Source organism: Acanthochromis polyacanthus, chromosome 4, assembly GCF_021347895.1.
Source record: "Acanthochromis polyacanthus isolate Apoly-LR-REF ecotype Palm Island chromosome 4, KAUST_Apoly_ChrSc, whole genome shotgun sequence".
NCBI lineage: Eukaryota > Metazoa > Chordata > Actinopteri > Pomacentridae > Acanthochromis > Acanthochromis polyacanthus.
The window spans coordinates 7,588,684-7,601,245 of NC_067116.1; the positions used below are offsets into that span (position 1 = coordinate 7,588,684).

At 36.0% G+C, this 12,562-nt stretch overlaps 1 protein-coding gene across 1 annotated transcript in view; it reads left to right on the forward strand.

The window, feature by feature from the left end:
• p3h2 (prolyl 3-hydroxylase 2) overlaps positions 1-11,608 on the forward strand; it is a 100,278-nt gene extending 88,670 nt beyond the window's left edge. Inside the window, exons 6-15 of the mRNA XM_051947474.1 lie at positions 1,908-1,997; positions 3,516-3,556; positions 4,333-4,424; positions 4,510-4,637; positions 5,548-5,643; positions 5,729-5,879; positions 6,588-6,705; positions 7,156-7,231; positions 7,822-7,962; positions 9,372-11,608. Coding sequence (XP_051803434.1) covers positions 1,908-1,997; positions 3,516-3,556; positions 4,333-4,424; positions 4,510-4,637; positions 5,548-5,643; positions 5,729-5,879; positions 6,588-6,705; positions 7,156-7,231; positions 7,822-7,962; positions 9,372-9,464 — 1,026 coding nt within the window. The 3' untranslated portion in view covers positions 9,465-11,608. The remainder of the gene's footprint in view (positions 1-1,907; positions 1,998-3,515; positions 3,557-4,332; positions 4,425-4,509; positions 4,638-5,547; positions 5,644-5,728; positions 5,880-6,587; positions 6,706-7,155; positions 7,232-7,821; positions 7,963-9,371) is intronic.
• The last annotated feature ends 954 nt before the right edge of the window (positions 11,609-12,562 follow it).

The following is a 12,562-nucleotide window of genomic DNA, read 5'->3' on the forward strand; positions in this document are numbered from 1 at the left end:
AAATTTAAAGATATAAAATTACATTTACAATAATATATCAGGGAGATTGGAGGAGAAAAAAATGATGATTTCATGCACTATAGATACTTTCTTAGTTTTAATTTTAATTTCTTTCCATACTGTCCTGACTCGACACCGCCTGCAGTTCAGCTGAAAACTCATTGAATTTTTGTGACTTGAGTGTTGGTCACAGTTGAGTCAATAATGGCTTCACTATTGCACTGAGAAGTGCAGAATTTTTAGTTTTCTACCGAATTTGCTTTGAGCAAACGCTTTATTTTTAGCTAATTTTTAATGAGACACATAGAAAAAAGTAATTTCCTGGTTTTAAGCTTAGATTTGGTTCTGTTTTTAAATGACATCACAGTTGGGTTTTTACAGTTTCTGGTTAAGATAATTTTAAAATAGTGTGCTTTTGTTAATGAAGGGATTTGCAGTAATATACCAAGAAGTGTGGAGGAGAAATTAAAAGATGACTCCAGACTATATAGTTTCCTAATTTTATTTTTATTTTCTTTACATACCGTTCTGAGTAAACACAGCCTGCAGCTCAGACGAAAACTTATTGAATTTTTGTACCAAGACTTTTGCTCACAGTTGAGTCAATAATGGCTTCCCTGTTGCACTGAGAAATATAGAATTTTTTGGTTTTTACAGAATGTGATTTTAGCAAATTATTTATTTTTAGCAAATTTTTCAATGAGACATGTAGAATAAAGTGATTTCGATTAAATATCACAATTTTAAGCTTACATTTGGTTCAGTTTGCAAATGAACGGCTCATCACAGTCTGGTTTTCACGGTTTCTGACTAAGATAATGTCAAAATAACATGCTTTTGTTATTGGCAAACTGCAAAAACATCTAAATACATGTGCTATAATATACCACGGAGTGTGGAGGAGAAAAAAAGATGACTGCACACACTATACATACTTTCTCAGTTATGTTTTTAATTTCACAGCCTTCAGTTCAACTTAAAATTCACAGAATTGTTCTAATGTGACTGTTGGTCACAGCTGAGTCAATAGTGGCTTCCCTCTTGCACCGAGAAGTGCAGAAAGTTTTGTTTTTTACAGAATCTGCTTTGAGCAAGCCCTTTATTTTTAGCAAATTTTTCAGTGAAACATCTAGAATAAAGTGATTTTGATGAAATATCATGATTTCAAACTTAGATTTGGTTCAGTTGGGTTTTCACAGTTTCTGGCTAAGATAATGTAAAATGACATGCTTTTGTTAATGGAAAAGTGCAAAAAATCTAAATATATTTGCTGTAAAATATGATGGAGTGTGGAGGAGGAGAAGGAAGTAAAGTTGACTGGAGATTAAAAATGAGGATTTGAAGGAAAACGAGGAGACAAGAGGCAGCATCCTGTTATGTGTCTGTTATGTTTACGAATAAACTAATTATAATAATGAAGAAATCTCATTGTTTTATCTTCAAAATATGAATACAGCAACACTTTCTGGCTTCATCTTCTCACCCTGCAGTATTTAAACAGCAAACCTTTCACTCTGGAGGAGGGAACAGCAGTAAAAGACAGAACCAGAGGCCATCACACTCCATTAGTCCTGGCACTGAGGCGAGCAGAGCCAAGAGAAACTCATTCTGGTTTTCTTTATTTGGGCAGCGAAAAATCCAAGAGAGGAGCCCTTCTAGAGGACAGAAAAACTGTGCTGATGAGCTCTAATCGATGTTAAACTAGCGATATATTTTATCTCTAATAAAACTTTGACAGCTCTCTCCAAAAATCGAATAAAAGATGTTAAAGACGATTCTTGTAGCTAAAACAGTGGTCCTAATATGCAGACTATTTCTGGTCTTTTCTGTCTTTATTTTACTTAAACACAACATCATGCATTTTATTAATACATGTTATAATAAACTGTTGCTTTGTGGGTTCACAGGAAGCCGCCTGGTACTTGAGGAGGCACCGACAAGAGCTGGAGCTTCTCCTGATCGGCAGCAAAGTGATGGGTGTGGACTTCACTGAAGGGGTGAGTTCATGAAACCACGGCAACGGGCCGAGGCTTCTCATCGACAGACCTGCGCCCTTTAATTCTGCCCACAGATGAGAGCAGAAGTTGTAATTTAACGGACGATTGCTGGTAAGCTGATCCACATGTGGAGCAGATCTGCAGTAACAGGTGTCTGGCAATGGTGCCGCCGCCACCGTGCAGCGATGCTCGGCTCAACGGCACCACCTGCTGGAGAAACGCTGTCTGCAGCTGAATGGATAGAAGAACAGGATTATGTGGCTGCAGTGCTGGAAGCTGCAGATTTAGAATTACACTTCTAGGATGCTGGCTTTTCACTTGTGGAAAATCTAGTTTGCAGCTTTAATCTAGAAAAACCTGCGAAACACTGGAGCTGAGCTCATTTTTATCCTGAGATGAATGTAGTTTTCAAAATGTATTTTACCTTACTTAATTCCCATCTGCTCTTGTTTTATTTGATTCATTTTTTTATATAATTTAAATGTTTCCAAATTATGTTTTTATCGAATAATCCATGCAGTATTGTTGTTTTCTTTAAAAGGACTATTTTCTACACATAGAAGAACACCCCTGTTCAATATGAGAAATAAGAAAAGATAACACAACATAACTTTAATAATTCTAAAGGAAAAAAAACAAAAATGTTGAAATAAAAATATAAGAAGTAATACTGACAATAATTCTAATAAGTAATATCACACAAAAAAATAAACATTGCACATTTCACCTTCACACTTTCAAGCTACTAAATTCCACCCAAACTGTACTTTTCTTTTTACTAATAACTTGTGGGCACAAACATTTGCTTAAACTCAAGTGGAATTTATTGATAAAACACATTTAAAACAACAGGAGTTGAACCAAAGTGCTGTAAAACTACCCAAAAATGCATTGACTAAAAGACCATTCTGAACAAAAACACAATGAAATCAGAAACATCTCAAGACCCACATGCTTTCAGTCGCTTTGGTTGCCCCTGACGGTGTTAATATTATAGTATTTATTTAGTTTCTCTTAAATGTAATCTTGCGAGTTGCTATCTTGTTTTGCCTGTTTTTTTTTAGTGTTTTATGATTAGTTTGTTTGGTACATTTTCATGTACTGAGCTTTATCCTGCTTTGCTTTTTGCTCAGTTTTTAGCTGTTTCCTGTCTAGTCAGACCACTCTGCAGCACAGAATGGTCCGACTGCGTGTCATTATTATCCTGATCAATAAACCAATCACAGTCGTGTGGGGTGGAGCTAAATTATAACACATAAATAGCAGAAAAAGGACAAAAAAAGTGTGTGAAATGTGCAGAAAATGGAGAAACTATAGCTACAATCTACATCCAGTGATTCACATTAGTGCCTGTCTGATAACTTTGGTCGGCTCAGGTTGCTTTAAAACAGGTCATAGAACTAAATGAGATTTAACTTCAGGAGGACATATCATATTTCATGTACTCAGTGGTTGTAAACTTGCACAAGATGCATATAATCCATGCTGTAAATGTTCTGATTATTCTCTTTCTTGCAGAATTACTGGAGCAGCACAGGTGGAAGAGACGACTCACACAGGTAAAAACATTAGAGAAGCTGTAGCATAATGTGCACTATTGAATATATTTACATACAGTTAGTCTTTAAAACCTTTAAAGCAGCTGTAATCAGCATTTTTTTAAATACTAGTGGAGCAAATGACAGAAAATGTAAAGTCAAGTGCTGAAATCACAGAGAAACTGCCTCAAATCTCAACAGATTAATGATTTATTTCAGCTCTCTGCGGCTCCATTCTGGTTCACACTCACCGCTTTTAAAATGACATTTTTAGCTGCACCAGGCAGCTATTTTTAAATGCTTCTGAAAACCAACTGTACGTCACTAAGTGGTGAACAAAGAGGAGCATTTAGCAGCAAAAGAACCAGATATTTTTCTTTTTTAAGGAGTGTCTGGAAACTGTAACAGAGCTGTGTGGACTAGTCAGTATTTATATTCATGTCGCACACAAACACGATTCCAAATGAATGAGAATGTCTCTGTGTGGAAATAAGCAGCTATTTTTTCACTGTATGCTCACATGTTGATAATATCTGGCACTTTTTTTCAAGTTACGGAGGCTTGAAGTTGCAGTTTTTGCTCTGAATGACACATTTTTTAATGTTTTATGCTCTGTTGCTTTTATCTGTCGTTTGTATAGTGAGTTTTCTTGATTTGTATGCATTTTACTCAATGAAACCTTTGAAATTTTGCTGTTTTCTTGTATTGCACTGTTGTGTAATAATAAAAATAAGCTTTTTATTGCTAATGTTTTTTTTTAAATTTTCTAAATTTAACTCTACCCTCTGCTCTGTCAGGATCCCCTCCGGTACAGACGGCTGGATGGAGTATGTTCCCATCTCAGAGAAGAAAAACGTCACCGTCGTTGCTCCTCAGCAGCTCAAAGAAGGTGAGCTGAAGGTTTTCCTGTTAGTTGACCAACCTTTCTGACCATGCATTCTGTAAATATTCTAAATCTCCTGGTTTCTGTGCAGGCGGCCCGTTGCTCTACGACAGTGTGCGGCTGGTGCAGAACTCTGTGGCTCTGAACGGAACCCAGCGAGTTCTTCTGGATCACGTTATATCTGAGGAGGAGTGTGCAGATCTCCGACATCTGGCTCACGTACGAACTTCAAACCTTGTTAATAAGATAAAGACTTTAAATCACTACGACTGGGATGGATATTACGGTGCAGGTTTAGTTTTGGTTGAGGGTCATTTCATAGAAAATCAACCACATCTGGAATAAGGTTCTGCAGAATCCGCTGATTTTTTATCTGCAGTAACTTTAGTTTATTTAATGTAGCCATGCAAAGTTTTGCCTTCATACCAGGAATATTTTTAGCGTTACAGGCCCTTGAAGTACATAGAGGTAGGTCTGCATTGAACCTTTTCCATCATTTCTGAGCCTCATAACTTCATCAGTACAGCAGATAGACACATGGCATTTTAAAGCTGAAAAACATCTGAGTTCTGTTAAAAACTGCAGACAGATCAGCTTTACTTTCACTCCAGGTATCAAAATCCAAAGTTTTGAGTAATTTTTACCATAAAAAGACTCTGAATCACCACAATAGGCACAAATAAGGACACAAAGGTACCAGTACAAGGGCTGAAATTACCAGTAAAGATGCAAAAGTACCACAAAAAGACACAATATTCCAAGCCAAAAATGCAATATCACCACAAAAAGAAGCAAATTCACCATAACAAGAGGCAAAATTGCCACAAATGACACAAAATCACTACAAAATAGGTAAAATCACTCTAAAGACTAAAAGAAACGCTTAAAAAAAAGATGCAATACCACCAAAAATTTTCTGCCCCGTAGAAAAGACATTAGAGATGTAAAAGCTCTGAATGCTGCAAACTGGTTTCATCAGTGAGATTTATCCAAAGCTTTCTCTAAAACAAACAAAAACAAATCATCTGGTTCTGAGAAGGTCAGATGGAAGAGACTGATGGTAACTTAGTAAATTTCAGAGTATAAACCTGCACTTGGAGCTCATTTTTGTCTGTGTGCTTGACTGTAGGCCGTTACTATGGCAGGAGACGGCTACAGAGGGAGGACGTCTCCACACACTCCTAATGAGAAGTTTGAAGGAGCTACTGTACTCAAAACCCTGCAGGTACATGAAAGGTGACAGTAAACTTCTTACCAAACAATTGATTTCTTGTCTTGACTGCGTGTTATACTTCCTCTTGTGTTTGCAGTACGGCTTCGAAGGCCGAGTCCCGATGAGAAGCGCTCGACTCTTCTACGACACCAGCGAGCGAGCCAGAAGGATCATAGAGTCGTATTTCATGTTGAACTCCACGCTGCACTTCTCCTACACACACCTGGTGTGTCGAACAGCGATCACAGGTAACGAACACACACAAACACACTGATACAGGCAGTTAATGCTGGGATTTAAACTGATACTGATAACTGAGCTTGTTATGTTATGTTATGTTAAGTTATATTACATCATATATTATATTGTGTTATTTTATATTATATTATATTATATTCATGTTTTTTAATAGTTAGTTACTATAAAAACTGTACTCTTGCAGCAGATTTACAGTCTAGTCATTAATTTAACCCCTAAAAAAATCTCTATATATCAAAGTTATATATTTAGGAGTTTTTTTTATTTGAAAATTGTCCAGTTGTGCCTTAAAGTGGCTTATATTTACTTAATAATGTTCCTTGGAGATGTCAAACTGTAATATTGGAGTAATTTATCCAGACATGTTGGAGCCAGAAACTGATTTTGCTGATTGGATTTTTTTTGTTTTTAGGTTTATTACTCATTCAGCCCTGGTTGTCTGGATCTGTTTGTTTTATTTTGTTCATTATGTTTCTTCTAGCACATAATTAATAAACTATTGACATGTAAATATAAGAAAAGTAGTAAAAGACCATCAGATGTCTTTAAAAAAATACTTTTCTGAGCTTTCCTGACGGTTTGATGGTTTTAAAAGTATTGAAATCTGCAGCAAAGTGTCCTCTGATGTATTTAAGTTATTGTGTGAAAGGTCGTATAGATGCATATTTATACTTTTACTGCTTGTTGTCTGGTTTTAGGTCAGCAGGATCACAGGAACGACCTGAGCCATCCCATCCACGCTGACAACTGTCTGCTGGATCCAGACGCTAACGAATGCTGGAAGGAACCTCCAGCTTATACGTACAGAGACTACAGGTAGGACATTTCAATTTTAAAAACACAGACATGTAATGAAACTTATTTATCCTGAAAATAGAGAATTCTTGAACCAACTTACATGAATTGCTTCAATTTGTTGCATGAAATTGAATAAAGTTTCTGCAAAATAAGTTAACAAATAATTTTACAGTCACTAATTTAAGTAAAATTTACTTAAATCAATCATTTATATCCTTTTAAGTGAACACTTTGCACTGTTGCAACTTCATTTTAAGAAATTTAACTAAAAATATTATGATTTTTCTGATTATTTTTTGCACTTTGGCAGTTTAAAGGGGAAAAAATATTTTTAAGTTGATAGAATCTACAAGTGCTATGACTAAAGATAAAAAAAAGATTTGTTCAATTGCAACTCAAATAGTTTTTACAGTGGAATATATCTCCATGCTTCTGCATTAATAATCTGTTCTACATGTTGTTTTTCAGTGCTCTCTTATATCTAAATGGAGATTTTGAAGGAGGAGAGTTCATATTCACAGAAATGGACGCCAAAACAGTGACGGTGAGTTGATTCTGCTGAGATTTAGTGACCAGGAACGCAGTGACCATGAGATTATTTACGTAAATAGACGTTATTTATTATAATTTAAATATCCTTCTGCTGATTTGAAATGTCCAAGCAAAGTAGATGTTTTGTGAGGTTGAAGTACGATCCTTAAAGGGAGGAATATGCAGATAAAGTGCAGTAAAATATCATTAAAAATGTACTTAATGCAGAAAATGTTCCCTGTCACTGTAAATTATAATTACTCATGCATTAATATTCTTTTTTCTTTTCTCAGTCAATCAAAGTATTGTGTGCTTTGTAAAAATCCCTTAAATAATAAGAAAATGCCCAAGCAATAATCCACATGTCTCAAAAATGTTGTAAATATATTGAAATGATTCAAATATTTAAATCCAAAAGCAGCAAATCTTCACATTTGTGAAGCCGGAGTCGTGACGTTTTTGTTGTTTAAACCAGTTTTCTTTCATTCAGTCAGCTGTGTGTTACGCAGACACGACAAAGCTGCTGTTCAGCACGACAGGTGGATTTAAATGGAATAATGTGAGCAGATAAATATCGTTTTGTCTCGCTTCTTTCTTCTCCAGGCGTCAGTGAAGCCCCGCTGTGGCAGGATGGTGGGTTTCTCTTCAGGAGGAGAGAATCCACACGGAGTGAAGGCCGTCACCAGGGGGCAGAGGTGTGCTGTGGCTCTGTGGTTCACCCTGGATCCACTGTTCAGAGAGCTGGTAAACCGCCGCCGCATTCATCATAAATACACGTTTTAAACCTTACACATTCATTGAAAGTTGAGAAGTTTGATGCTTTTTCTTTTCTAGCAAATATTGGCTCTTATGTTTTTGTTGTCTTGAAATTAACTGCATGTAATCCAGACAGGATTTGCTTATTTTTCATGTAGAGGGGTGTTTTCCTGGGTTGTATCTTGCAAACTTATCAACTGGAAATGCTAAAGAGAAGAATGTGTTTGTTGCATGTGAAAAAACTCCCACCATCAATCCCTTATTGCTCTTTATATAAAACTTATTTAGGGTCAGTTTTTGAAGTCGTTCTTTATCATTTTGCATCATTTCTGGAGCACAGCTAAAACTAACTGTCCATAGTAGTAGTTTGCATGCAAAGGACTGTGGTTTTGTGTTTGTTTTTTTTAACAAATCCACATTAAAACATGCACTTATCACCAACACAAGAGCCTGACTTCACTCCCATAAACCTGCAGTAACTGTCCAATCGTGATCTTTAGTCAGCTATTTTCCTTTCAGTTTAACTGTTATTTGGGATCCATAACTACGTCTTAAATGCTTTGACAAAAATTTGAGAATTCTATACGTTTTCAGACCAAAAATAGTGACAAAAACTGCAATTTTAGTAGGATATATTGATGTATTTATATATATACACTGACAGGAACTTTCTGGGGACACAAAACCATCCTGGTTTGAACATTTAGATTTTTTTCCCCCCATTTTCAAAGGCCCATAATTATAAATTTACCCTTTGCTGGACCTCTTTGATCATTTTATATCTGCTGTGAACTATTCTGTCTGTGTCCTCATCCATTTTCATAACTGTGAGAGATAAGTTTCTGGAGATATTTAACCTTAAAAATGACTTCCTAGGTAAGACGGGTATTTTTGAGGGTGAAAACACAAGTCTGAAAGCATATGAAATTCTCAGAATTCTACAAAAATAGTTTTACAGAACTCCATCTGGATAAAAGCATCTTATTTGTTATTTGTCCCAAATACCAAATAAGTAAATTCTGAACAAAATCTGAGGCGGTGCAGCAACTTATTTACTGAATTCTGTGTGAACTGACACAAACTGAGGCTCCTATTTAAGTAAAAATGCACAAATATTGACATTAGCATTTAGTTAGAGAAGTAGCAAAAGCAAAATTGTAAAATGTAAACTGTTGTCAGTGTTTTATTGAGCAAGGTGAGCATATTTTTGGCATGTTAGTGCACTTTTAAGCAGCACGATACTATAGTGAAAATGCAGCTATTTTAAATATCTTATCATTTTGAGAAGCTTACTTTAAATCAAGGAAACTATAATTGTGGACAACAGCATTTCTATAAATGCGGTATTTATTTTAGGTTGAATTAAGCTGTTTCTTCTCTGTTTCCTCATCGTCCAGGAGCGACTGCAGGCCGATGAGGTGATCCAGGCTCTGGACACTCAGTCTGTTTGGGGTCAAGGCCTCAACATCAACCCTAAAGATGAACTGTAGGAGCAGAAAGCATCCCATCCTCCTCAATAAAACCGATCAAGCACCATGTTAAAACCACCGAAGCCTTTATCTTTTACCATCATATTGCAGTTTTGTGGACTTCCAGGTGTGCAGTTTACTCTGAGAAGTGAAACCTGCAACGTTCTGCTGGAAAACCTTTGATTCCTGCATTTACGTGGATGTTATTTGGACTTCTACCAGCCACCTGAACATTTTAGCAAGACAATGCATCCTCCTACTGCTCAGGAACTGATTGAAGAAAAAGACCAAGAGCTCAAGATGGTGGCCAGGCCTTCAAATTTCTCCAATTCCCAATCAGATTGAGCTTCTGCAAGATGTGCAGGATCCATGGAGGAGCATCTAAAGGATCCTACACAATATGAAGCCAGTGGTTTTAATGTTGCGGCTGTTCAGCGTTTTATATTTTAACTATTTATTAAATGACCTTTGGATCAGAACATTTCTATTTTTGTACTGTTTGAAGTGCAAGCTTGATGATGTCATTTTTTGTGTATGTTTGTTGTCTTTTTTTCCTCCACATTTCTCATCAAAACTCGTCTCTTCGTTTTTCCATCCAGTTGCAACTTCTAGTTAAGAAAATTTACTCTGTAATCTCAACTGTGAAGCTGAAATTTCACTGCTTTGGGTTCTTGTTCTTTGGAAAAAAAAAAAAAAACTTATGTTCAGAGGATACTAGAGTCATTCCAGAATTGGAGGACATTTGGGCTTCAAAATTTTTGAAAAATAAACCTTCTCTTTTACAGTTTTCTGCTATATATTCATCAACATTAAGTAATAAACTATCAAAGGCTGGATTGGTTCAGCTTATATATCAATGGTACCATTTTTTATTCCATGTTTTATTCTTTGTTTGCTAACCCTACTCTAATCACAGTAACAGGGTTGCTAATCCATGCTAATGTTAGCTTTTTCTCGGCAGTAGAAGCTAGATGTTTAGCTAGCTGTTACTGCTGACCAAGAGGACAAACTGACTGATATATATAATTGAAGAGAGGACAGAGCTTTGCTCTACCTATTCTTTAGGAAAACTGTTTGATGTTAATTCCAGCGTATCATGTGATTCACTGTTTTCTTCTTCTTCTTCCACTAGCTAAAAAGGTTATGCTAACAGGGTTGTTGTGAGTCAGATGCATATTAATAATTATTATGTTGATAAAAAAAATCCAATAATTACAAGAGACATCAATGAAAAAAATAATACCCAAGAAAAAGAGATAAAAAATTTAAATTTGAACTGTTTTATTTGAAATTCATTTTGGCCATCAGGGGGGTGGAACAAGAGAAAAATGGCATTTTAGGGGGAACTCCAGACTTATATGGTGTTTTAAAAATATTTTCGAACATTCTTTCTCCGAGTTTAGGATTTGGTCTCAGGCAAGTACATTTACACAACAACTGCATGTTTTAGTATTTTCTACATGGATTATTTGAAATTTGATGTAAAACGTCCTCCAGTTCTGGAATGACCCATTAAACTCCATCGTCACTCGTGGTACTGTTAAATGTGCTATTACTAACAACATTATTCCATTTTAACTTCTGTGCCAGTAATAATGATTTTCAAAGTAGGCAGTGCACTGTTTTTCTAATTTTGGGGCGGCTAAAAAAGTCGCAGTTTAAAGAGTTAAAATGTTGCGTTTTGTGCTGAATATTTAGTGATTCGTGTCTTTTTCTGTGTGTCCGGTGTGAAACTGAAAACATCTTCAGTCCCTCTAAAAAAAGCAGAAAACTGGTTTACATGTTCACTGACGCCAGAACATGGTGAGTGCTTTTATTTATGTGTTTAATTAATAGACAGCTGCTGTCTGCATTTAATATGAGGAAGTTTTTTTCATAAAAGATGCCAATCTGTTCCTGTTTCAAGGAATGCATATATATATTTGTACGATCTGTTATTTCTCTTTACATATTTGTGATGATACAGATGATGAGTCATGCACTGTAAATCCAAAAGAGTTTGTTTGTAGATTCAAAAAGAAGCTAACCACAAATGTAATCCTGATGTTTTTATGGAGGTTGGCCACTTTTGTTTCACTGATATTTAATAATGAAATGCTGTAGCACACGAAAATATATGTTTACATGCCTATAAATTAAAAAATAAATAATATTCTGTATCCATATATGATGGTGTCTTTCTGCTTTATTCATGTTCAACTGCACAACTAAAAATACAGTTTATATGCAGTAAACAATAACAGCATTACCATTTTACTTCTGTTCAAGCATCCATCCATCCATTCTCTATACACCGCTTTATCCTCACTAGGGTCATGGGGGGTGTTGGAGCCTATCCCAGCTGACTCAGATGAAGGCAGGGGACACCCTGGACAGGTCGCCAGTCTGTCACAGGGCTACATATACAGACAATCAGTCACACTCACATTCACACCTACGGACAATTTAGACTTATCAATTAACCTCAGCATATTTTTGGACTGTGGGAGGAAGCCGGAGTACCCGGAGAAAACCCATGCATGCACAGGGAGAACATGCAAACTCCATGCAGAAAGATCCCAGGCCCACCCTGGGATTTGAACCGGGGATCTTCTTGCTGCAAGGCGAAAGTGCTAACCACTATGTCACTGTGCAGCCCTCTGTTCAAGCAGCTTCTTATAAAATTTTACTTGTCGTATTTTTTAACACTCTGATAAAAGGCAAGAAATGTTTCAACTCCATTTAACTTAAGGTGCATCTGCAGCTACACATACACACATGGACAAAATTGTTGGTACCCCTCAGTTAAAGAAGGAAAAACCCACAATTCTCACTGAAATCACTTGAAACTCACAAAAGTAACAATAAATAAAAATTTATTGAAAATTAAATAATCAAAAACAGCCATCACTTTTGAATTGTTGATTAACATAATTATTTAAAAAAACAAACTAATGAAACAGGCCTGGACAAAAATGATGGTACCTCTATAAAAGATTGAAAACTATTTGACCAGAGTGACATGATTAACTCAGGTGTGTCATTTAATTGACATCACAGGTGTTTCCAAACTCATAATCAGTCAGTCTGCCTATTTAAAGGGAGACAAGCAGTCACCCTGCTGTTTGTTGAAAAGGTGT